Here is a 26711-nt window from a genome sequence, read left to right as displayed (position 1 = left end):
ATAACTTCACTGATTTTTCCATCATTAGCTATGACCTCCCTTCTGGCCGCTTACTCCAGTCTCAAAGGATGGGACCCTTTCTGGAAGGAAGACCCATCTCTGTTCCCTGAGAGGAAATTAGTCTGTAGCATTGCTTGTGTTTTACTTACTATATTTATAAAAATGGAAACGCCACCTGAATTTCTCTATAGGCTCTGCAGGGAAATCATGTTTCCATATTGCATTATGAGAAATGCAGTGGAAGTGTGCTATGCTCAGTTAATTTTTTTTAATGTATGGAGGCAAAAGAAACTTCAGTTCAGAACGAGTATATGCCTTTCTCTTTCTATTCAACATCCATAGTGCTATAAATACAAACTGCAGGGTACTTTCAGAACTGCAAGCCTTTAAGACCTCTCAAGGGAAAACATCACACCAAATTAATCTGCCGTCAAGTGGAAATTCTATATTGTTTGCATTTGCCAATGTTCTGTATGTGGCTGTAATTGCACTGAAGCAAATATCTGCTTCGAGTTCTTCACAAGATTAAATGTGGCCAATTGGGCGTAAAAGACTAATCGAAATGCAGAGCTGCTGCTTTGGATTTGTTAGAGGCATTGCTCATTTTTGCTCTGACACGATGACACTAGTTTCTGGCTTTGTGTTAAAACAGGGAAATTTGGGGAATGTGATTTGGAGCGCCGGGTTGCAAGCCAAGAGGAGACCGTTTCTGTCTGGCACTGCTGCTGGCCTGCAGTGCACCAGCGGGCAGTGTGCCCTGAGCGTGCCCCTTGCTTTACGCGTGCAAGGGGACACCTTCCTTCCCTGTGACGAGCAGTGAGGCTGTTGATAGCCATGCCCCAGGGTGCAGCGTCTGGCTGGGACTTCCACTATTGGCTCCTCAGGATTTCACGGTCTTTTTAAGTTCTGAGTATTTGCCATAGACTTGAAGCTAAAAGGAGTTGTGAAGGTCCTGGCAAGAGCCTCCGCGGCTTATAAGAGAGGGAGCCCAAGGTCTGAGCTGGATCCCGGCTCGTGTCACCATGTCAGACTAAAGGAGCATGTCAGCTTGCAAAACCTGAAGTCTTGCCCTATGCCAGCTGGATGTGAAATGTTAAAGATTTGCTTAAAACCCTCATGCTTTCTTTTTCTTTTTACTAGTTCAGCCATTTTCCCTCTTGCCATATAAATGCAATTATAAGCAAATAAAAAGTGTTTTTTCAAGTTGACTGTGCTGCCTTTTAATTCTGCATGAAAACCCAACTGCTCCCTATGCCCTGCCCAACAGGTAGTTAAATAAACAGGCCCAGGTGGGCAAAACTGCCGGTTTGAATCCTTCTTTATTTCATTTTCTTTCCAATTAGTGGGCTTATCCAAAAAATACATACTGAATTCCTACCAGAATGCTCATGCTCAGCCGTTTCCCAAGGAGTTTCTCAGTGCAACTGCAGAGCAGTCCTGACAGCATCCTTGCACTGCCTTCGGTGAAAGCAGCATCTCTTGGTCCGGTGCCAGGAGACATGCCCCCTTGGCACTAGCAGGCCTCTGCTCCTCTGCCTTTCCCCCTTCCTAACTGGAGGTCCAGCTCCCGAAGCTGCTTGAGGAAGCCAGAGTTGGGGCAGATCCCTCTGTGTGAGCGCACAGTCTGAATTGCGTCAGCGAGGGACATATCTTCACAGATCATTAAGAAAGCGAGGACAAGAGTTGCAGATCGACTGATTCCCATTGCACAGTGAACTAGTACTTTGCCTGGAAAAAGGAGAGAGAGATGCAGTTATGCCCGGAGGCCGAATGGTGGAGGTTATCGTGCTGGAGCAGATATGGAAGCGGTGCTGATACTGGGGCTGAGCAAGCAGGTGTGCTCAGCCCTGCAGAGCAGACCTGGTGCAGTGCTGGTCGGGGAACAGTGGGGTTTTTAATGGCTGGGGACAGAAAATTCATAATTCTATTCCAGGATCCGTGCTTGCTTGTTTGGGCTCAGCTGCCAGCCTGATGGCCCTTAGCCCTTCTGCCCAGCCTGCCATCCATGCTGTCCCTGCTTGCTCACATGTGGTTTGGGGAGTGATGTACTTGCTGGCAAAGCTTCAAGTCTTCATGCTTGAAGGCTGTGCTATGGGAAGCAGCCTTGGCAGGCTACTTACTACCAGAGGGCCTGCAAACTTGGGTTTTCAAATGTGCAATGCTCAGGAGTGCTCACTGCTATTACAGGAACACTCCTGGTTTTCCACAAGCTCTTTTCTTCTTCTTTGCTTAGGGCACTAATGCTTTCTGAGGGTGCTGACTGCTGCCCAGACCTTGTTGGAAGTGTGTGAGAAAATGGGTGTTACCATTAAGAACAGCTCCTGTTTGTATATGCCATTTGCACCAACTTACTTACTTTTTTTTTTTTATTTCTATAGCCTACCCTGTACATCTATAGTCACTATCCTTCCCTAATGCCTTTATCTTCTCTTCTGTATTAGGTGATCACTAGAAAAACAATTTATGAAATGTTTTGAGTTTCCCAGGGATTTAAATACAATGTCTGCATCTTCATTAAGAGTTCGTTAAGAGTAATATCATGAGTCCTTCCATGTTGCTGTAAGTGAGCCTCAGGGAAGACCTTTCAGGGATCTAGGAGTATAGCTCCTCCTTCCCTCTGCTCTGCTTTTGGTTTTTCTGCTGTGATGACTAATGGAAGCAGCCTGAGAAATGCAATTCTGTGTCATGACTGCTTCCCAGGTTTCTAATGTGTGTCTTTGACCCATGCTAGGAGGAGATAAACTTTTTTTTTTTTAAATGGTCTTATGTGAAATTAAAGGAAGTTTTGTCAGAAGGATTGCTTTCAGATGGAAAAATTCAGGTTTGTAGTCCTTTCCCTCTGGGTGTGAACAAAGAGCTCATTCTGGAACCTGAAAACCTGCATCTTGTAAATATTGTAAAGTGCTTCAACTCTCACAAAAATGGCATGATTCAATGAGAAATTTTTAATTGGAAAGAAAAATGTTCTGTTGTTTGACTTGATTATAGCCATGCCTGAAAATTTTCAAAATGTCTTGTCCTTTGCTGCAGTCAGGTCTAGTCTTTTCACAGAGACTGTGGCTCAGTAATTGGGCATTATTGAAGGAACCAGTGATTAGAATCAGATTTGAACTTCTGACCATCTAATGGACAGCTCTGTCTCCCACTAAAGCAGCTAAAAAAAAAAAAAAACATGAAAATTCCCAAACACTTCTTCAATGGAAATCTTCACAGATTTGGAACAAAATATTTTCTGCATTTTTTTATATTTTAATTTTTTTAGACTGTCACATTTGTAGTCTCTTCTTTACTAAGTATATAGCTGTACAAAATGTGATTTAACGACACGACAATTTATATCCAGAAAAAGACGAAAACAAGCAAAAACAATCCCATGTTGCTTTTTTTTTCCTTGGAGATGGAATAAAGTATCTCAGATGCTGCTTCTCTGTAAAATGTAAGGAAGGGTAGAAAGAATGGACAGCTTTTCAAGGCTAGTTCCTTGTTTTGTTTGTGCTCACAGCATCTTAATTTCTCTATTACCAGTAAGTGAGATAAAAATATCCTTGTTGGATGATGAGCCTAGATCCAGCCAAAGACCTCAGACTGATTGCCCCCATCTCCCTGGGTGTTAATTCTGGGTACTTTGTGCACAGCTTTTAATCTTAAATCCCATTTTGTTTGTGACAGAGTATTTATTTAGCAACCGTTCCAATTCTGACTAATCGTGATGGCATAGCCGCATGCTCAGAGAGTGCGAGCATGTGTTGTTAAAACCTGCTCTGGCCAGCAGGTTGAGAGAAGTGTTGAATTCCACAACGTATGTGACACAGCCACCTTTCATTATCCTGGCATGAGAAATCTGAGCTCAGCCCTAAAGATAGATGTGTCTTCAGCAGAAATAAAGGGACAAATACAGTCTCCAAGGAAGTGGTGAAAACAGCTCTGGTGACAGCAGACTTGGACTGAGCATCAAAACCTTTGAGGGAAGGAAGAAAGAAGTCTTTCCAATGTAATGTCAGTTTTGCAGAATTAGAAGATCAAGTGATTTCTCTTTGTGTTTCCCCATTCAGATACAGCTTCACAGAATTTATTGAGATACTGATGCCATTATTCAAGTTACATTACACCTGTCAATTCCATTAACTCCATGGGGATCCTTGGAAGTGAAGTCCTACTTTTTATGGGAATATGGAGAAATGCTTTGCGGCCCTGCTAAAAAATAATGCTAACTTGATTTTTCACTAGACTTTTTTTTTTTTCCATGTGCTGCACTATCATTAGCCTTCACACCAACCTTGTGGGATATGTATGCTGGATTATCTTCCACAGAGGAGGCACTTCAGACTCAAATAACCCAGGTCTGAGATTTTCAAAGTAACGTAAAGGAGTCAGGAGCACAATTTCTCTTTGAGAAATACTGCGAATAGGGCTAAGTCCAAAAGGTCTTTGGAAAATCCATGCTTCAGTAGTTTGCAGTAGGCCTGGCTGCAACGTAGTGGCAGGGACTGGCGAAATCCAGACACGCACCCTAATGCACACCCCAGAAAACAGAAGCCAAGGAACAACATGTTCTGAAAAATTTTCTTGGAACCAGAACCGCTTTCTTTTTTTTTGGTCTGAAAACTTCTAATCTACCAGCACTCTACAACTAAAAGACAAAAATTTTATTTATTTATTTATTTTTATTTATGCACCAGGAGGGAGAAAAAAAAAACCAAAAACAACTAAAAAGAGATGGCCTTGATGTTGGATTTGATTTTGAATTACTAAATATTTTGAAATTCAATCGAAATTTGGCCAGAAATTGGATGGGGGACAGGAGACTTGCTGTTCTGAACCTAATTTCTATAAAATTGTTCTTGGGTCCATTTTTTTTCCACCCAGATGGAGGCTTCTGCTTTGGATAATGCTCAGCCCCACCTGCAGTCTGGAACTGAAGACCAAGCTGAGCACAGGTATGGATGCTGCCATTAAATATTGCCTGATATGTTTTTGTTGTGGGATACAGAAAGCAGAACAAATTCCAGGTTCCTGCTTGTACAGGCTGTCTCTCTACCATTGTATATCTAACTCTGCATCTGAGAGGAGGAGGTGGAGAGTAAGAACACACTGAATTTTCTTCCCTGGCTTATCTGCACTTCCGAAGATAAGTCCTTCTAGATCAGCAACTAGCTTTAGAAGGTGTCTCAGCAAAAACCTAGGCAAGCCCCAGCTATTGACCTTGGACCTAATCTGCATGGCTCTCTAATACACTCGTTCCCATGAGGATGCAGGTATATTATCTCTTTTACATGTGCAATATCTATTCTACATTGTTAGCCTTTGTTTCACTACACACAGAGGTTATGATAAATGCTGGTACGCTGACAATAAAATGACTGTTTGTTGCAGATAAATCAGTCATGTAAAATGATTTAATTAACGTAAAATTGCTCTAATGAAAGCAGATTTGAATTTACTATGTGATTATTTGTAGCAAACAAATAGAATGTTAAACTTGAGTCAGGAAACAAAAGCTGTGTTGCTATTTGGTTCTGTTTACAGGCTTAGACCCTTGTTTCTTAGCAGTAGCTGTAAATGGGTTAAGTGACACTCCGAACCCACCATGATATACCGCATTTGACTAGCGCCCGAAGCGTGTCTGCATCATGTGGGCTGACTGCAGCGGGCTTGATAACAGCGCGTTGCATCAGCCTCTCACGGGAGGCAGCCGAGATGCACCGTCCCAGCACCGAGGCTCGGATTCCCATGCGGCTGCTGGACCACAGCCTGGGAAAGCAGCGTTCACAGGGTAGTCGTGGTGCATGCCCCTGTCATGGGATGGGCAAGGAGGTCGTAACTAGATCTTCTGTACCACAGAATCCATGCCACAAGCCGGCATCCTTCAACTCTGCCTTCCCCACCCCCATTTGTTTTAACATACAGCACAAAGAGAAGTTGGACTGATCCCACATTAGCGGGCCGTGTTGCAACCTTCTCTCTGAGCATGTAATGGGATCCCTTAGGAATAATGGGATTAACTGAGGAGAAGTGGGGGCACTTAGCTTCTGGCATTATTAAATCTTGCAATCCTTATTTGAAATGTTGCACCGCACATCTCAAGCTACTTTTTGCAGAGGCAGACAATAACTCTCATCTGGCTGGGATTTGTGCAGAACAATAACACTTGGTTTTTAACAACGGATTATGGATATTATATCCAGCTCATGCCTGCTGTAACTCTACTGACATCAAAGGGTTTGCACTAGGGATAAAGTTTACACATTCAACTTTGTTGGCCAAATTCAAGTTGGGAAATTCAATGTTGTTGAACAAATCAGTCATTAAAACACATAATACCTTATTGTCCTTTTGCTACTCATCATTAACTGAGCTAAATGTCCTGAACTAGCCCTTGCTTTCTTGCAGGATGGATTCAATTTGGTTTAAGACCAGGCTCCAGATCTGTCACCCGGAGTGAACGCCCCAGCTGCCCTCGTTCCATTGAATCCAGCAGAATTCTGCTGCTCACCAGGAGGAGACCTCAGCTGGGCTAGTGGGGCCCATGGGCTCTTCCCACTCCACCACGGTTTTCTCATCTCCTGTTATGTTTTAGCCACTGTCCTGTAGCTAGGTGCAGAATCAACTGTCTATTTCTTGATTAATCAGGTGTCTATTTTGTCACAGCTGAAAAAAGCGAGAAGCCTACAGAGAGCTTTAAATGGTGGCATGTCCCTTCTCCCCATGCCTCCCGGCACAGGTAAGGGCTGTCATCTGCTGGAGAGTGGGAGGTCAAACTGATGTATGGAACCCTTTCTCCTAAGTTAAGCTTCTTTCATAACCACCACCACCACCAAGAAGAAGGCAGGAGAGGGAGCCTGGTTTTTCATTCGCTCCAGTGAAGTGGAAGAAGGGAAACGTCTTTGAGAGGGTTTGCCATTTCAGGAAGTTAATGGGTGATTTTAACCTGCCTGTTTTAAACGTGTTAGGAGGTCAATAAAAGGAGAAGCTCTCCACTTGGGAATCTTTCTTTCTGCACGGTGTTAGTTTAATAGTTTTCGTGGCATGCTTTCATCTGTGCTTTCAAGTTCTCTCTCCTTATCTCTTCTGCTAGACTTTGCCAAACCCTGCTGATTTTCGCTTAGGTTTAGCTGCACTCCAGAAAAATGCAGATTGTACAGATGGCCATACAAAGGGGCAAGATTGATGTTTGAGGTGCTGCCCCGTGAGCATGAGCATGCGGAAGAAGGCCAGTACTTCCCTGACACCATGTTTTTCCTTGCAGAGAAGTGGGCAGATCGTGCATCTGCTTGCTCTTGGCTGAGCCTTCCCAAACAGCTCTGTTACGTGGGCAAAGGAACAGCAGGTCTATGCCGAAGGAAAGGCAGCCAAGGAAGCAGGGTTCATAAAATAATGCTTATATGGCATGGCTGCAATAGCAGTGCACGTATTAATCTGTATGACAAAGATGATGAAGTAAGTCGTTCAGGGTGTGATGCAGCCATTGACCACTGTGACAGGAATAGCTCACAATTAGGAGCATGGGAGTGCACGCTCCCCCGCTTCCTTTTGCTCATGCTTTGGCATCCACATTTGAAGAAATTGCCTGAAAAATAAATTCCTTACATCACCAAAGATGTATTCTGTTCAGCTAAGGTAGAAATCTGGAATAAATCTGGCCATGCTGTTTTCTGGACTTCTGCTGTAAAGCATTAGAATTTTTCTTCAAGCATGATGGGAGTAACAGTTCTTACTTAATTCTAATGAGAATTTGATTCATAGTTTTAAATATGTTTGTGGCTCGTATAGTCTTAACTTCGACTTATCCTCCCAGGTGAAAAAGATAATTTAATTCCATTAAAAAAAAAGATGTTGAATTTGCTTGTAATAGTTAAGCAGCAGTCTTAAATGACTTCTCAATCAAACAGAAGTACCTCGTTACATCCTGAATTTAATATGAACAGGCCTTTTGTCACCTTGTCTAATTTTTTGTTCAGCATCACTGCTTATAATAAATGCCGTTTTTTCTCTTCTTCTAAATGATGTGAGTAACAATCCCCTCCCTGTCTCATCCCTGCACAGGTCATGGGTATTTAGCTGCTAAATTTCTGTACCTCAGGAAATTATGCTTCCAGAACATCTTGCTTATATATTTTCTAAACTGTTGCACTTTCCTTAAAATGATGAATGTCAGCAACAGCTGGACTGTATATGATTGAATTTCACCTTGTCTCCATTCCCAGAACACTGCTTCCATATGGAGTTCAGTAAAGCAATATCTAAAATCATGGGAGTAGGGATAAATATGCACTCTAGACACGATGAGTTCATTGTGTTTGCCTTGAGCCCTAACTTGTTCTGCGTTCATAACTTTCAGTATTTGGGCATGCACCTTGCAAAGCATTGGTTTTGTTTGCTTTTGTGGCCACCACGATTCATGTGTTGTTTTCTGTCTTTTGTCAATTCATTTGGAACTTTAGTTTTTTTTACACACGCATGAAAAGACTTTGGATCTTACCTTTCTCTGGAGCTCCACCAATGATGATTCAATTGCAAATAGCGTATGCTGTAATAGAAATGGGTGCAGATCCAAATTCTCCAAGTATGTTAGTGGTTTTGAAATCCAAATGCAGCCCTCAGTTGCACAAAGGCAAATACATCCTAAAGGGACAGATCAAGCCCTCCAAACACCAGTAAACGCTGAGGTATCTAGCGCAGAGGTACACTATTTTCAGTTACTGTGTCTGCCTTTCCTAGCTTGTATGGTGTGGATCAGATCTACTAGCTGCATATGATTAAGCTGGGTAGTTAGTATTTTAGGACCCTCATTGATATTAAAGCTCACCATGATGCAAGCAAAAAAAAAAAAAAAAGTTTGCTGAGTGTATAACTGTTCTCTTAATAAATCACTTTTGAGTGGGTACCTGTACAGTTTTGTGGCACAGTGGAGACTTGCTTTTGTGAAGGTTTGTCCTTAATGGTAATGATCCCCCACTAGCCCCAGGCCTCTGGGGGCCTGTACTAATGTACAATGTGCCTGGCCTGTGTTTAGCAAGTCCAAGGATTTTGTGGGTTATCTTCCTAATTCAAGGTTATACTCCTTCTACCAACAGCATGATATTATCTCCTGGCTGGTGGTGTTGCTTAGGTTCTCTTCTTCAGAACTGCTTCCCAGCAAGTTCTTCCCTATCTTGTGTTTGTAGGACTTGCACAGATTGTAGGAATATAGTTGATTCTTCTTATTCAGATATGATGCTTGCCCTTGTCTTTTTACACCATCCCAGCTTTTATTTTAAACCCTATCACTAATTTGAAAAGATCAAGTGTATGTGCCTCCTCTCAGGTCAGTGTGTCCCTGTAGGTAATAAAGAATACTTGCTGTTTTGTCTTTTGCTAATGAATAGCACTAGGCAGAGGGAGAACCCCTTTGAAAGCTTGTTCAGTGCATCCTTCCCTGTTTCAGGGGAACAGGGGAACTCCCACTCACTCTGGGAGTTCAGGAGGCAGGTGTGACGCTACTCGGTTTGGGTATCTCCATTCTTACGCACATCTGCAGGTGGTTGGTTTATGCCAAATACTATTTGATAACTTGCCCTACTTGTCTCCTATGCAGAAGATATGCAACATGCACAGATGGTCTAGTTACCTCTTGGGGAATTCAGTGCTGCTCTTATGTATTGAGCAACTGGGTAGAAGTAAATGCTGAGATCAAAGTTTGGGTTGTCCTCTGCTTCTACTCCGTAGTAATCCACAGGCAGGTCTCTGTAGAACTTGGGTCCAGTGTCGATGTGAAATCGCCCGGCAGCGGCATTCACAACATGGGAGATGCCCATTCGACTCAGCTGCGCTTTGTCACGAGCGACGTACCTGGAAGAAGGACGGTGGGTTATATTTGCCTGCTGCATTACAATGTGGGGTAGAACATGCTGCTGGTGGTGCCGTTTTTTAAAACGACCTGAAGTTGTAGTGGCTGTTTTCTGACAGGCTGATCAGGTCCAAATTGTCCACCAAAATGCTTCAAGACAGAAGTGACTCGTTAAGAAACTGGCTTTTATATTTCCTGCATTTTTCTCCCAAATATCAGTTTAGGTTCTTCTTCTCGACTGGTGAAAAATAAACAGGTGGTGGTGGTGGTGATATTTCTGCACGAGCCAAGAGTTTTCTGGTTTGCTTTCTCACCAAGTCACCTCTGCTGAGCATCCATCAGTTCAGGGGACTGATGCCATCTGACAATATGAAGAGAAAATGAGGTTGGTCCTGTTTTACCTAGCTCTGGTGTGACTGCCTGCAGTACTGATGCCGTGGCCCCGCCACGGTCTTGCAGTGTGGGACTCCTGTACTAATGCAGGAGGAGAAATCAGGAGGGGGAATATTCTTTTTGGATACTTAGCATGCCTTTTCTCTATGCTACAGCATCCTATGCACAGTTCAGCCTTGCTCCACGCTTAGAGGGGTCCCCAAATTAGTGCCTAGCTCTCTTTTTTTAAATAGAGTGGAAGATCCGGGGGGAAATAGGGTGGGGGCTAAGAGTTGCATTAACACCTTCAACCCTTCCCTCTCTCTTACAGGTCTCCCACGTAAAGGTTTGGCCAGACTTCATCCACGTGCCCCGTGGGGTGCGCGCGTGTCCAGAGCAGGCGCCGCAGCTCCTCCAGGGAGGGTGTTCGGGCTCTGCCCTGGCTGCCAGGTGTCCGGCTTGAGGCACTTCTGATCTTGGGGCGCAGTAAGTCCCTGCCGCACAGGGAGTCCCAGGCCATCCTGAAAGGTGGAGGGCAGACATTTACCACCAGCCAGAGACATTTCTGAGGTCGCCCTCTCTTCCCCTCACCTTCCCTTACCCCCTCACAAAGCTGGCCCACGGTTACAGCAGTAAGCTTTTTGGGGCAGATACTGTCTTTCTCTTGGGTGTTTATATGCTTATCACAGCAGAGGCCGTGACTGGACTTGGGAATACTGCTGCATTCTAAACAATGACAGTCCAGTGGCTCTCATAGTCCCGTGTTGTTGTTCAGACAATGATTTCAAAGCCTGTGCTTCTAAAATAAGTTTTTATATTATTACGGCAAATTGGAAACGAAAGCTTTTGCAAAATACTAGGCTGAGGGCCTCAGTAAGCTTATTTTGACCTGACTACTCAACCTTTCTTTCTAGGTATGTCAAACAGTTGATTAAAACTTCATGATAATATTTTTAAATGTTATTTTCATAGGAAGTGGGAAAGTTCATACTACTGTCCGGAATTCTAGACACTATTATTACCACAGTGAAACAGCCCAGTCCTCAATATGCCAGCACAAGAGCTCTGCTTTCGAATGGAAAGAGGTAATGCTACAGAAAATTTATTGTGTAGAGGTAGCTACTCAGTGGGTATAGAAACAAGTTACTAATTTGGTATGCTGAGCTTTTTCTTTAACCATGTAACTAGGACTTCCTTATATATACTTTATCCGATTTGTCTTTTATAATTTGCTCAACAAACTGAGCTGAATAGAACTGGTCATGCAAAATCTTGTTCAGTGGTTAGCTCTTAATTGTCAGCTTCAACAGGGGAAACTCTGTAAGGAGTATTTTGGTTCTTTCTGATGGTAGTTACCAGCCATACTTGTCCTCACGACAAATGTTCACGGTAGAAAAAAATCTGTATGAGTAAGTTATAGTGATTCCAGCTGCCATTCATATGAGCATTAATTTTTTTTTTTAATAGGTCGTTTCATTTGCATTCCTCTCCTCTCTGCACCCTCCAGGAACTACCCCATTTCTAATCTTGAAGTAACTACTTCAATTACAAGGAGAAACACTTCTTTTAGGCATCAGTTTATCTCTGGAATTACTCTGTTCCCATGTGGTACATTTCTTTTGAAATAGTGGTTCCTTGTGTTAGCTATAGATTTGAACTGTTGGGAGGATTTTTTTTTAAGAGGGGAATGGAAATTCTATTTTTAACAGAGTTCTGTTTTAAGAAAATATTTTAAAAATATATATTTTTCTATGTTCTAAAAATCAGTCAAGCATCTGCACTACAGAGATATTAGGAAGTCTGTTAACTCATGCAGCTTTAGAACAGAAGCATCTGTCTAGGACATGGGTCAAGTTGTAGTCAATGAGTCAAAGTCTTGCTCTGGCACTGCCTACTGAACGTCTTTTGCATAAATGATTAGAGGGGTAGGTTTGGGTAGAACAGTCCAGGGCAGCAAACCTGAAATCTTCCATCTTTCTGCTGAACATCTCTATCATTTACAAATAGGTTGTATTCATGTTCAAGCACCTCCATTGACAATTTCTTTCCAAACACTAACTGTGGTCAAAGGTTTTCCTAGTTTCCCATCAAGGTAATTTCACGAGCTCCAAGTTCATATTTTGGTGTAATTTTGTTTAAAACTATTTATCTTTGCATGCACAAAGACAGAGAGAGAATCTGAGGACTAGCCTGCTTTGGGATCTCATTGCATCCATTGTTTTGCTGAAGGAGAAATGGAGCAACTAAGTCCCTGAAATGTCTACAGAAATGAAGGAGGGAAGCAGTGACTGTTGTCTCAGCGTTAGGCCACTGAACATTGACTAGAAGCCACCCTTCTGCCACGCACTTTGGGTGATTTGCCTTGCCACCCAGCTGCCAAGAGGGGCCCTTTGTTATTTCAGTACACCTTCTTCTGCCACCTTCACAGGCAGCCTTGTCCTCTTGAATACAGTAAGTTGTCACCAAATAATGATGTTCCCAGGATGGTCTTGTATTTTTTGTATTACAAAGAGCTCCACTGTGGAATGTGCTCCCCTCCCAAATGTGCGTATCTCCTCCAGCGTCAGCTTTTACTGTGAAAACAAAAGCAGATGTTCTTGCCCATTTTGGATGGCTTTATGCAAGAGGAGGCATGGAGGAATTCCCATACTGGAATGGACATCTCCCATTGATTTTGATAGCTTCTTTGACACTGGCCACCCCAGTGCCCACTGTGCCAGGTCTGCCCGGCTCCCACTGGTGATCTCAGACACCAGCGCGACTTCTCTGATCCCACGCAGGAGGTCTGCTGCAGAAACGGGACTTGCATTTCCTGTGTCCTGACCACAGGGCCATCTGCCAGTTCATTAAATACTTTCAAGAATAACAGCCTCCTCCAATCCTTCCCACCTCATAATATCTGCAGCAAATGTTCCCCTTTTTTGATGTATCTCGTTCCTTGCAGTGTGGCTAATGACCACTCTAGGGCACTTCTCACTCCTTATAAAGTTGCTTTCAACTGTTTTGGTTTTTTCCTTTACTTATCCCTTCCTCTCGCCCTCTCCACTGTATAAATTCTTTTATTTTCATATTATCTAGCCTCAGAGGACTGAAGGCTGCTGTCAGCCTTGCTTTCCTAAGCCTCACAGGAGCAGAGAATTACAGGGCCCTGCCCAAAAGTCCTGGTAACGTTGCGGTGTTCAGGCTGCCGTTAAGATGGGGAGGGACAGGCAGCAACTCAGTCACACAGCACTTCTGGGAGCTGTGATTTCCAGGTCCATAACTCCATCCCTGTAACAGCTGGGCAGATAACTCTGAAGTATAGCACACCTCAGGAAAGGTGCTCCTTCCGAGATTTTTTTTTTTTTTTTAAAGTTGTCTTTCTAGAAGGGAACATAACTGTGTAGGCTTGGCAAAAGAAGGTAGTGTGTGCTATGTGGATATCGAAAGTTGTGGAATAATGAACGGTCTTTATAAGACGGGTGTGCGTTTTTAGAATTATCCTAAGATGACTTTCGTCTTGTGCTCACGCTGATCTTGTATTATAGCTAAGGAATTTACTCCTGTTAAAACACAGACATGAACTACCGAAGCTTTGTACAAAACTTATTCCATCTGCATTGTGGTCACGTTTTTTCAATGGGAGAACAGCATCAGTTCGTGTAGACTCTATATCCAATAAAAAGTAAGGACTGGGGTTCAAATTTCAAATGTGAAATAATGGGAACTAACAGGCTGTGAATGATTCAAAAGCAGAGAAGTCTCTGTAGGACTACTCAACTAATATGTTGAGTAATGAATACACTGAAAAAAATAATAGCTTTCCATAGAAAATTTACAGACAGGAAAACAAGGCAATTTTTTTCTGAATAAATGACTGCTCAATTCTAGCATCAGTCTAATGTTTTAACTCACTAAATTTATACATGCAAGTGTCATTTACTGAAATGCAGATATTTAAAGAAAACAATGCTATGATTAAAATTTTGTGTAATGTTTTATAAGGAGCATGAACAGATTAAAACACATTACTGTGAAAGGAAAATGATTATATGTAATAATGTGGTTATTCTTAACTTTAAAAATATGTTTTTAATGATTCTCAGCTCAATTCCTCTATATTCGCTTTTTGTAGTGGATCAGTTTGTGATGTGTGTCATATGAATGAGCAATACAGTTTTAAAATGCTGGTTTCTGAATGATATTCGTATGAAATGTTCCTGATCTTTGCCCTACTGGAGTTGTATTGCAGTAATTATTCAATCACGTAGGAGAAATTTTACCATTATATTTAGATTAATTTTGAATTGGTTTGTACTACAACTGTAATTGTATCTGAACTGTGTAACAGAATTTCCTTAATTATGACTAGGAGGAGAATTGCAGTCAAAGAGGCTTATCGCAGAACAGAAGGTCATTCTGATGATCTAGAGTGACCTAGAGTATGACACAGGCCATACGTGTCACCACACCGTGCCTGCATCTGTAGCTGCCTTTCTGGAAACCCATCAGTGGCTTTGCTGCAGTTGGGCTACAAAAGCAGCCACATCAATCGTTCCTTATATACAGACTATCCCAGGAAGAAAGGAAAGTGGTCCTGTGAGAGGTCCCAGAGAGCCTAAATAGTCTGGAGGGAGATACTTCCTCTCTTCTCAGCACTGAATGGCCCTGTGGACTGCATATACTGTGGACGCTTTGGTTGTTTTTCAGTTAATTCAGTGACTATAGCTTTAGCCGTAACATAATTAGTGCTGTTCAGTGCTGTGCTGAGGAGAGGACCTTTAGAGACAGGTATCCCTTGACAGGTGTCTCAGTCCTTGGAAACATGTGCCACCTTTATCCAATTTCTCCAACACTATAGTATTTAATTAAATAAGAACAAACTCAAAAGTCAGTATAATTTCACAATTTGGCATTACATTGGTACGAGATCAAGCTGAGAAGATGGTGTGAAGGCTGAGATGGGGCGACACAAAAGCCTGCAGCATGATGCTGTGGAAAGTCAGGAAGAAAAAACAACTCTTGTGTCTAGGATATTTAGTAGAAAACCTTTATATCCTCTGCTTTTCCTCACGTTTTCCAATGCAAAGATAAAGGAGGGATTTGAGTATAATACAAGGATGTTAATACTCTCATTTGAATGATGTATTGAATATTTTAATCATCCCAGGTATTGTATTGGCTTTTGTGTGTGAGTAGAACATGGCCATTTTCCTCTGGCTTTAGTAAAAATATTTCTGAATTTTTAAATCCTGAGAACAGTCCTCTACATCCTGTTTTTTCTCAAGCTGGTATGTGCTGTAACCTTGTCATCTCAGTGAAGATATCAGTCTGACTGCACTTCAGATAGACTGATTTGTGGTGGTAAAGACCAGGCTGAAGCCCAGGGCTTGGCCAAAGTAGGTCATGTCAAGTTCATGCCTATCGTGTATTCAGAAGTCATAAACATTTCTCAGAAAGCCTATCCCTTGGAAAGATTCCTCCAAGATAACGTATGTTTGAGAGAGGGGTTTGTGTTGCTACATCTCCACACAAATGACAAGTATTACTGTCATCATTCTTTCTTCCTTGGTGTTTAACCCAATAGTCTCGCTGGAGCCATAATTTATCAATTGCTAGGAGCGCTATGGGATATAGATGGTATGAATCAAATACAGCGATGACTGGGGTAGGGCTGGCTGGACTTGAAAGCTGAGACAGAGGCAGTTTCCAGGGAGGCACGAGGTATTTGAGCAGCCAACTGTTTGTAAGAAAATCTCTCCAGCAGCTGGAGGATGTAATCTGAACAGCACTTCCAAATTTAGTAGAGGCTTCCAGACCCACAACTTCAACCCAGGGTAAGGTACCCACTTGGCGTGACTTGGCAAAATCCATTTAGGTGGACTGACTCTCAAGAGACCACGCAGAGCCTATGTTGAGGAGCAGACTAACTAAATTAATGTCTGTATTGGACAGCTTTGAGCAGCACAAGGAAGAGGAAAGCATCTGATTGTTTTGGGGTTTTTCCCCTCAGTATTGCATTGGTACCAAATTTTCTGTCCCAACTGGAGAGGGATGGTGACACCTCTCCTCTGTCCAAGTAGAACTTTCCTCTGTGTGGCATCCAGGGAAATCAGCAGCAACATTTCTGATGCAAAGCACAACTCAAATGTAAGGAAGAAATTAATCAACCCATCCTGGTTCTCAAATATGCTGAATTTACCACAGCTTCCACTGATGTTATGGGTTGCCAGGCCTCAGAAGCCTCAAAAATGTTGAATTTTTTCATAGCAAGTCTGTGGGCCAGCCAGCAGGGCTCAGACCTGATGGTCTTGACTGTTTCAGGATGTACATCAGCAGGCAGGCCCCGAGGCAGGGTGGCCTCATTTTTGTCTGTAACTGTAGTATAAAATATTCTCTTGTCATCAGCTGGTTAGTACACTTGTATTTACCAACCATGTGTGTGGTTCCTAACGGTGGCTAGACAGAAGCAGCCATCCTTTCATGTGCAGCAATGTTGTACCAAATGTGCAAAACCTGGCCACCTGCTGATTTTGCTAATTTTTCTGGGTCTTGCATGTATATTTATTTTATTCTTTAGCCACGGGAAATAATCTCTGTAGAGATACTGCCCACACTGCAGCTTTGACTGGATAAAAGGGAAGCGAAAAATATGGGCACCTAAATGGATTTTCCCTGACCCACCCTTTCCTTATGGAATGCAAAACCAAGGCTTTTCTGGACACAGTTGCATTTTTGTAATATAAATGGGTTCCTAACCACATTTCTGAGTCAGGACAGACGCAGGGACAGAATCTGCACCAGGCAGGGGTGCGCACATGGAGTATGCTTTACAGAAGTCATGGCTGATAGGTAGCACCACCAGAAGGATTACAGAGATAAGAGGAGATAGCACATCCACCCCAAGCTTTTCTGTGGCTTCCTCACCAATGAAGCATGGGTATATTTTGTTGCTGAATTGGACCTTTTATTTACTAGTTACAAATTTTACATGCCATTTTAATAGTGTGCATTGTAACTATTTAAAGCTGTGCATTAAACAGGCCCAGACACTGTTAACAATCTGCATGTTACGATATATTTTTTTGTAACTGCTTGTTATAGCATCAGCTATTAAGAATTTATTACTGGTGCTTTTTAGGTGGTGCTTTACAGTCATTTAATTACAGCCATCTAGCAATCATTACATAAATATGCATTGAGAGCAAGAACCTCAACGTAAGGTGACCCGAAAGGCTTTTACCTGCCAAGACCAGAGTTCAGGCCCTCAGGTGGCAATGATGTCATCAGCATATGCAGGGAAACACAAACATTTAAAGCTGCGTGGGGAGCTGTGTTCCTCCCAACGCTAGGTGTTCATGAAGTCATCAGCTGGAGCGAGAGCCCTGTAGAGCTCTAAGGACCTGAACTTGGCTCTTGGCAAGCAAGCAAAGGGAAGTCGGTTCCCCTCCAGCCCTAGTCCCAGCAAAGACGCAGGGCTTTTGGCTGTAAGCACATAAGTTCAGCTGCAGAACTGGGCCCTCTGGAGCCCCTTGGTACTCCTGTGCTCTCAGCTGCCAAGTCCATCCTTATACCCATTAACCCAGCATGATCTGGTAGAGAGGCAGACACACTGCATATGACCCAAAGACAGTAGCTGGTCCAAAATGCCTCTACCACATCTCCATGCTATCTGTCACTGCAACAGCATGCCCATATTTGAGAGTCTCTCTAGCTCCCTGCCAGGCTACGGCTCCTAGATCAAACATTATCACTAGTGTCGTCTTCTGCAGTGGACTTCAGCCATGAAACTTGACCGATGAGTGGTTCTGACAGTCTGTAACTCCTTCCTCCATTCAGTACTGATATTTTTTCACTCCCTCTTGAGAAAACAAAAATCCCAATCTACAGTATTATAGCACTAAACAGCACTTGGATGTGCTGTATTCACGAGACATTCTTGCTGTCCCTGTGCTCCCACTTGAAGACAAGCTTGCCTAAAACTCAAGTTCTTCTGTGTTAAGGCTGGCTGTTCTTCTCCAGTGCACAAAGGTGGTTACATCGCTGTATCTCTATTGCCTCCAGCAATGACTTGTCCGAGGTGAAAGCTGGTATATTCTGAATGGGTAAACTGTTTTTTTCTTCTGGAAGCACCCTCAGAAGATTACTGAAAAACTCAGAGGATGAAACATTTCTGAAAGACAGGCTGGCAAGTTGATGCAGGTTGCTGTAAATCAGCAGTAACATGGGCCACTTTGATTTCCTCTTGGAGCTGCCAGTAACCAGCTGGGTTGTCTGGCTGAAACTGGTGTTTTGGTACAACCACTCCAAAGCCTTCACCCTCCCTGAACAACACAAATCCTGGTTGCTATTTCATTTAGTAATGCTTTACCAATATTTGCAGCCTGCAGTTGCAGAGAGCATGTGGTGCTGTCATTACTGGATGGTGTTAGTACAGCCTGACCCTGTGGAGAGGTACAAGCTACAAGGGTTTATTCACAGACTGCCTGAAATGTGCTGAGTCTATTTCTCTGAAGCAGATCCAGTGGACTGGAGGCTCACATTTGCAGTGATGCATTTCAGCCTCAGCAGTGTCACTGTGTGGGAGGTAGAGCCTGTTAGTGCTGTACACCGCAGGGTACATTCTCTGCTCCCTCTCTCTGGCTGTTTGGGGTGAAACTGCGACTGCCAAGCAGCCCTGCAACTACACTCTTTTGCATACTGTCTGCTTTGTAAGGGATGTCAACCTGGACATCTCTGTTCCAGCTGAACACAACACGAGAAAGCCACAGACGGGTTGCTGGGTGCGCTGCATCTAGCTTAATGGAAGAAGGACAAAGTGTCACTTGGGTGTTGTTTCCAGTCTCTCAGCCATGGTTTTTACTCTTCAGGCTTACTCTGTGTTGCATACTCTTAATCTAGCCTGATCTGATTTTCCCAGGTCACCTCCAAAATGATCTGGGGCAGATGTCATGTTTGTTTCTTGCTTCAGCAATGTTCAGAGGCCAAGGATTTCCTGTGCTGTGCCTTGTACAGAACCCCAGTTGTAATGCAGTCCCTTAGGTCAGTGTCCTGTGTCCCCACCAGAGTTTAGCAGACCATTTCTGAAGGTGAATGAGGCTGCTGTAACAATAACTAATATAGCAGTGTCCTTCAGCCCAGCGCTGGAAACATCAGGCTTCAGAATTCAAAGAATTCCATTACAAATGAATGGTTTCTGCCCCAAGGATTTAACCAAAAGGATGGCACAATGCAAAGCCCTTCTCCCCTGTGACCAGCTCTGGTATGTTTTTCTATCTTAAAAACAATATATTGCCTTTTTTTTTTGGGTCCATTCTGTTTGGGGGCATTGACAGCTTCACTGCTGTTTGTTCTTGTCCTGTGGTCTTTACCAGTACCACAAAGATAGCTCTATGCTTCCCAGCTTACAGGAGACAGCAGACACCTATCCCTACACTGGCATAGCAGGAGGGTTGAGTAACCTGCTAGGAAGGAAGATGGGAAACAGCAGGAGGTAGGCAGCTGCGGTTCCCTGATGTTTCTTGAGCACTGGAATGCATTTTGTTATCACAGTGAGCCTGTGAGGAAGACACTACTGTGCCCACCGCACAGGTGGAGATGGTAAAGTTAAGTTGGATGATTTTTCTACATCTCTCCACAAGTCTGAGCTGGGAGGCAACCCAGGGGCAGAGTGCTGCCAAACACTGGCAGTGATAGCTGAAACTGGGTAAAGAGTCACCCTCAGGTTTAATTTGGGTCAAAAGCTGTGCCCACCCCTAGTGAGTCAAAGGCAGCTTACATTGAGGCGAAAGTCATGGTCAAGTTTGGACTTCCATGCTGGGCGACGAGGTTTCCTAGGAAAGCTTTGGCAGATTTTGGCTTTGGTGCTCAAAATAGAATTCAGAACGTGCAAAATCAAACCAAGGACACAGAAACCCTATATCCCAGTGTTGTGCTCCTGATACCCTTCTTTCAGTGCTTGCAAAGTCCTTCTTTAGATATACCCTAAAAAAATAGCAGGATTCCTTATTAAATGCTGTGATATTATGGCATAAAAACAACTGCACTGTCTTTCTAATTGTTTCTTCATGTTTCTTTCTCTCACCCCAGCCTCTCTAATCTGAGACTTTCTAGCAATGTGAAAGTCTAGCCATGGCAAGACTTGGAGAGGTTTGGAAGGCTAGTTCCAGTAGCCTGTATTTCTCACCAGTATCTTCTGGCAAAAAGATAAACCGCAGAGCTGATAGGAAGCTCCCGTTGCCCAGGTTTCTGGCTACAGAACTCAGAAGGATAAACACCTCCTTAAGCGCTGCAAGATAGAAATAGAACAAGAGAAAGGAATGGAAATCCTCTCATAATGCAATGGCTAGAAGCAATCCAGCTGTTTTGTTTTATTCCCACCATGAGAACTACAGTCAGTCCCCGTATAAGCTTGGCCACCTGTCAAATCAGGTTTGTGAACTAAAGCTTATTGGAATTTGACACGCTTTTGTCTTGGAACATGCTGCTATGATCAATACAAACTCCTCCTATAGCAGCGACACAACACGTATACTACCCATGCAGTCCCAGATGCCCCTCATAAATCATTAAAATACTGGCCAGTTCTAATCAGACCCTTTGGGGTATACCGTAATATACTATTTGAGCTAAAACCAATAAATCAAGTTAGTACAGAGATCAGACTGAGACTGAACAGAGCTGAGACTTGCTTGCTGCTATGTGAATAGTCTAAGAGATGCAACGGAAGGAGATGAAGTCCCAAGTCAGCTAATTGCTTGCTCCTCATTGTAAAATCTCACTCCTAAGTCTGCTGAAGGGAAAAAAATAGGAACTCATCATGTTCTGTAGCACAGCTGATTTGAGGTCTAGAATTTCCCAGCAGTTGCATTAGCTCTTGGGATTACAGGTATTTCTAATCAGTTGTCCTTTAGGTTAACTCTTACCATACTTCTAAAACAAACTAGCAGTTAAAAATATGTGCCCCCAAATGTCATAGATCACCTGGTACAAAAAGAACAAAATACATTTTCTTCTAGAGCATAGAAGCCAATTAACCACTAGCAAAAAATTTCAATCCCATTAGAAGGCAGCTGCTGTGGTTGCACTCTTCAGTCTTGCCTGGGACACAGCAGGCAGCTTTGTGAAGGGGATGTTGTCTTGCAGTGCCCAAGTGTTGGGAACCAGCAACAGTCTGCGTACTGAGGTGCTGCTGCATAAACCTAAATACTCGATGCCTTGTCTTTGATACAGAAAAGGTTGAGTCCCATCTGCATTTTTCAAGTGTCATCCAACTGGTATGGGGTACAGCCAATCTCCATGGCCAACACATAGTTTGGCCACCAAAAATGTTATCTGGCAAAAAATGATACTGAAGGCTAACTTCCTCATTCGTGCTGTATGTGCATGTACCTTTTGTTTCTTACCTTATATTTAGAAGAGAAATGCCTAATGATTGTTTCTTACCTTACCTTAGGGCAAGGACAGTCTGTGGCAGAAGTTCCTGCTCTGCATGTACGCTGCAGATGCTAAAGCTGTATAACTCTCAGTACTGCTGTTTAATTCCCCTTGCTTTCCCTTGCACTTTTTCCTCAGACTTCTCTATGTTTGGCCTAAACTGGGCAGAGTGTTTTTAGAGCCCATACAGCAGAGTAGCTTGGCACCTGAGTTTTACCTGTGGAGCTGTATTTCTAGTAGTGGTCTGCGGGGAAGGCTGTCAGAGGCCCTGGTTGTGGTAGCCTCCCTTCCATCATGAGTATCAGAAAAGGGCTTTGCTCTATTCCTGTGAAAGCTGCTGTTATGCCGAGCACAGGCTTTGCTGTGGGGAGGTGCAAATCGTATGAACTCTTGGGGTTCATGCTGGTGGCTCTTGAGCTGAAACATCTGGAGAGCAGTGCCAGGAACTGATCTCAGACTTTGTCTTTGGTAATGCAAACCAGTAATCCAGAAAGTCACCATAAAACAGTGAACAAAGTCTCTGTGAGAGACTGGCAGTAAATAAAAGAGCTAGCAAAAACCGGGGCAGTAAATAACTGATGCTGAACAGAATGGAACTTGGCCTGTTTGAACGATGCACCAACACCTCCAAACTGGGTGCATGCATGGGGCAAGGTGGATTAATATTGTGTTTTATTTCTAATGAGACCTAAAGCAAGTCTGAATTTCTTTTAAGCCTGGTGGAAAAATAGTTGAAACACAGATGGAGACACAATTATCGGTTTCATCGGAGGTGCGGCACAGCTTGGTGTGGGAACTTAATGAAGATTTGTTGGTCAACAACAATCTCGCCACCCGCTTAACATGCTCTCCGTTTAATTTGCTCTGCTCTTGTAGTAAATTTGAAGCCCCTAGGTCAGACTCAGCTTTTGTGGCTCTTGTAGTCTCTGCAGTGTCAGCAGGAAGCACGAACCAAAGACTTAGAGCCTGGACTCGAGCAATGTGTACTTCTCCTAATGAAACCCAAAGCCAGGTGAAATTTTTGGGAGAGAGGAAACAGGATATGGAGTCCCTTTGGGGGATGAGGGGTGTTCATAACACTCAGAAACTTGGCACACGTTTCTGGTCTCCTCCCTTTCTACCCCACAAAGGGCTTGTAGCATTTTTAGACAAACTTGGATCGATTGTATATTGTGAGAGAACCTGCTGGGAAATTTGGTGATTCCTGCACTCCAGGGCAGAGAAAACGTGTGGGTTTGCTTTGTGTTTTTAGGAAAGTAGGAAGATGAATTCAAAATAAAACGCAGCAGATGGGAATCTCACAGAGACAGACATTGGGAAATGTTTAGACAAGCTTTGTCCCCAGTCCTTGAGCTCAGGATTTAGCAACTAAACCATAGAGAGAGTTGGGAAGACAATGAAATGCATTTTGGCTTCAAATACAGTTCGTCCAGAATCCAATGAGAGTTGTGCACGTGAATCTGAAGGCAGAATATAGCCAGCAGTATGGGGAATAGATGTAATGTGAGAAACTCTCATGCTATATTATTATAGTCTGAATTGTTTCCATCATTTTGGGTTAAGTAATTCCCCACTATCCTTCTCTGAAGTGCAAACAGTACAGCCTTGATGTGCCCCAGGGAAAGGAAGCAAACCAGCCTTTGAATCTTTACCCAACCTTACTGCTCATATTTTGCTTTCAGTGAATAACTGTTCCAATCCTTTAATATTTCATTCCCATAAAAATATATTTACCAGGGGTTTTTGTGGCAGCAGTGAGGCTGTGTTTATTATTTTAGGAACACCACACGACTGGCTTTAGAAAAAAGACAAGGCAGGAGCACAGAGTGCTGCAAATCTATCAGAGAACAGCATGTTTTCCACCTGTTGAGGCAGCAACCACAATAACAGATGCACATAATAATTACCTGTACCTCAAAGGCAGCACCAAGTCCTGCACCTTCTGCTCCCCACCTAGCAGACAGCTTGATAACAGAATTACAAAAGAGGAGCACTGAGAGAGTAGAGTAAGTAGTGCTTTGTGAAGAACGAAAGAGCAGTTCTTATTAAAGAGAAACTGGAAGGTGGAAGATGAGAAGGAAAGATCTGAGGCACCATGATGCTAAAAGAAGAGTGGAGCTAAGGAACTCCAGGAGCCTGCCTTATTTTTAGAGTGGCGGTCAGGTTTTTGCTAATACCTTTTCCAAGGCTGCTCTCATTTGTACTCTTAACATCAGAGAGAATTTCTACCGATAAATAGGTGCCCCACCCACCTACTGGAGCCCACTCCTTCCCAGAGATGGATGGCCCTGCAGTGGCAAGAAGGGGACATACCCCTGTAGGGTAAGGGCCTCATCTCAGTAAGTGACACCATGAGTGGCCGTGGCCGTGTGCCAGGACCCTGTTCTCCTTGCCCTCCCTGCCGCCTGGCACCGGGAGCCTGCTGGACGTATGCTACCCTTTTGTTTGCAACTGCCCCAGGATACCTGATGTAAGGAGAAGGGCTGGGAACAGTACGGGGAGCAGGGATGCAGAGCAGGTGAAACACCTTCGGTCTTTCCTGCTGAAGTGCTGAGGCTTTTGAGGCTCTTTTTCTCCCCTTCCCCTGACTACCAGGAGGAAAGAGGTGACATTTGGCTGGGTGAGGACTCCCAGAGCCCACACCATATGAGCTCTGGAGTGCTTTGTACCATGGTAGCTCCTTACTTGCAGAAAAGAACAGATCCTTCCTAGCAGGGATTTGCAGGGGAAGGGAATGATCTCAGCCCCGATTTAATCTTGACAGAAGCAGATGATGAGAAGACTGTGTGCTGAGTTGGAGTTTTCCTTTGAATTCCTACGGTGTTGAAGGCAGTGCTATAAATAGACACAGTATCCTTTTTACCCTGGTACAATTCTGTCTCCAGCTCCCCATATAGACAGCAAGTCTGCTGGTAGGTATTTAGCAGGAATTAATTTAACCCAGTCTTCTCTTTCTGTACTCTTTTACTCCAAGCATCCCGATGGGTTCCACAGCCATACAAACATATTTCCTCAATAAAAATGTTCTGAGGAAGGCTGTTGATATAAAAAATCCCATTTCTGTCTGAAAATTCTATCCTAGTTATAAATAATCTATAGAAGCCCCAAACTATAAAGAGTTAGTATTCCCCCCCCCTGCCCCAAAAAGGGCAAAAAAAAGATCCCCCCCCCCCCCAACTTCTTAATCTTTCTCCCCTCCCTCCCCCCCGGTTTTGTTTTGAACTGCACAGCATTTTATTCATAGTCTGTTTCACATTTTCTCCAGTGTAACTGGCTGGCCAGTTTCTCCCTTCCCACGAACAGTTTTGTGAACATCAGCTGAGAAGAAGGAAACCCAGATAGTGTTTCATGGCTATTGTCTTAAAGATAGATCTGTAAGAAATTTAAACACAAGCTGGATTGGTATTTAAAAACCCAAACCCCTCGAATTTAAGCATCTTTTTCAGTGAGAGGTCCTCAGCCTGGGAATCCAGCAAACTAGAATTTCAAAAAATTAGAGTTTCTGAGTACGACGGCAGAGACGATAACCTGGCCTAGCCCTGCAGTTGTCCCACTGCTCACGGAGCTGGCTGTGGTTAGGTTCATGCTGCTCAGTGCATGTATTGAGTTCACTGGGGTTGGTTTGTAAACAAGCTTAAAAGTACTTGCCTGGTAGTCGAAGCTCCCGCGCTGCGCTGTCTTGGATTACCTTTGTTTGAATGATACCACTCAGTTTCCTCCTAACGTGCCAGTTGCACAACAGCTTTCTAGCCTCTCTGTGTTCAACTTATTCAAAGTCTATTTTTAATAGTGTTAATTATAAACCATAACCCCCTACCCTCTTTGGACCTGCAAGCATCAGCCAGAGCCAGGCAACTGGAGGGCGGCAGCAGCGGGAGGCCGAGTTTTGAAAGAGGCCGATCGTCAGGTGGTGTAAGCAGATGTGACCCGGCCAGCCTTGCTGGGGCCGCGCTGGTTTACACTGGGCACGCCAGTGCTGGTGGCGGTACGAGGATTTGCGCCGGAGACGTGAATGGCGGTGGGCTGGTTGGGGCTTACCCCGCACCCCCGGGGTTTTGCCACGTGCGCTTGTTGGCGGGGCAGTTGCGGTTTACCCCAGGTGGGAGCAACTGGGGGGCGACTGGCTTACTCCCGCCCCCCCCCCCCCCGTGTCGGTGGACAGTCGGGGCTCCTCCTTGCAGCAGGCGTCGGCGGGGTGGTGGGGTCTCGCCCCAGCCCTGTGCACCAGTGCAGGGTTGGGGTTACCCCTGGCAGGGGTGTTTGTGTTTGGGCGGGGGGGGGGGGGGTGTCGGATTTTACCCCGGCTGCGTGCCCCTGGGGGCGCTGGGCTCTCTCTCGGCAGGGCGAGCGGCGGCGGGCTGTGCCCGAGCCTCCCGGCCGGCACAGAGCGCCTGGGGCGGGCGCGCTCCCAAGCACAGCCCCCGCCCCGCCCCGGCTGCTCCGTTTCCCTCGGGCTTTGACCCGAATTCGGAACAAAAGGGCCGATAGGGCGTTGAGGCCCGGGGGCGCCTGGGCAGCGGCCGCCGCTCGGCGCGGGGCCCCCCGCCCCGCCGCCGCGGGTCCCGCCGGCCGGGGCGCCGCCCGCGCCGGGCCGATGGCGCCACCTGGCGGCGCCGTCTGGTGAGGCGGGGGGCAGCGCCCGCCCTCAGCCCGGGCCGGGGCGGCGGGGGTGCGCCGTGCGGCAGGTCTTTTGGGGGGAACCCCCTCAGTGTTACGCCGCAGCGTGAGAAGTTACACTCTGTGGGTTATTCTGCAGAGTTTACAGTAATTTACCGTCAGGGTAAGGTGCGGGGTCTCCGGCTGCACCAACCAGTATTTTAAAAACGCGGTAAGTCCTCACCGCACGAAGTGCGTTTCATTGGCAGGTACTCTCGTACCCCCAGCGAGCGCATCTTCAGCTGTGCCCTTCGCTCCACAGCCGAAAATGGCTGGCCGGCCACAGTCCTGCTGCTGCGACAGGCGAGGCTAGAGTTTTCCTGTAGGTGGGAAGCGTGAGGAAACGTTGGTTCTTGTGCTTGGGGCTGGGGGCATCTCTGTAGCCAGATCCGCTGGGGCTTTTCCCCCACTTGTTCTGTAAGCTGAAATCAGTTTGTTAGAG

General features: G+C 44.6%; 1 protein-coding gene across 1 annotated transcript; it reads right to left on the bottom strand.

Moving 5' to 3' along the window:
• Positions 1-1300: 1300 nt before the first annotated feature.
• LOC128147479 (dual specificity protein phosphatase 13-like) lies at positions 1301-25704 on the bottom strand. Its single transcript, XM_052800088.1, has 4 exons — positions 25269-25704; positions 10528-10726; positions 9608-9828; positions 1301-1728 (listed from the first exon to the last, which is right to left on the bottom strand). The coding sequence occupies exons 2-4, from the start codon at positions 10716-10718 to the stop codon at positions 1514-1516; spliced, it is 627 nt and encodes a 208-aa protein (XP_052656048.1). The 5' UTR covers positions 10719-10726; positions 25269-25704; the 3' UTR covers positions 1301-1513.
• Between the last annotated feature and the right edge of the window lie 1007 nt (positions 25705-26711).

The sequence above is a fragment of the Harpia harpyja genome, chromosome 10, assembly GCF_026419915.1.
Source record: "Harpia harpyja isolate bHarHar1 chromosome 10, bHarHar1 primary haplotype, whole genome shotgun sequence".
Taxonomy (NCBI): Eukaryota; Metazoa; Chordata; class Aves; order Accipitriformes; family Accipitridae; genus Harpia; species Harpia harpyja.
The sequence above is the reverse complement of the archived record's forward strand: the minus strand, read 5'-3'. Positions and strand labels throughout refer to the sequence as shown.

Bases quoted from the DNA above. Each gene is read 5' to 3' on its own strand.
- LOC128147479 (XM_052800088.1), bottom strand. From the start codon at position 10,718: ATGGCCTGGGACTCCCTGTGCGGCAGGGACTTACTGCGCCCCAAGATC. The intron at 9,829-10,527 runs GTAAGAGAGAGG...TCCTTCTTCCAG, and splicing joins AACCTTTACGTGGGAGACCT to GTACGTCGCTCGTGACAAAG. The intron at 1,729-9,607 runs GTAACTAGACCA...TCCTTTTTCCAG, and splicing joins AGCACTGAATTCCCCAAGAG to GCAAAGTACTAGTTCACTGT.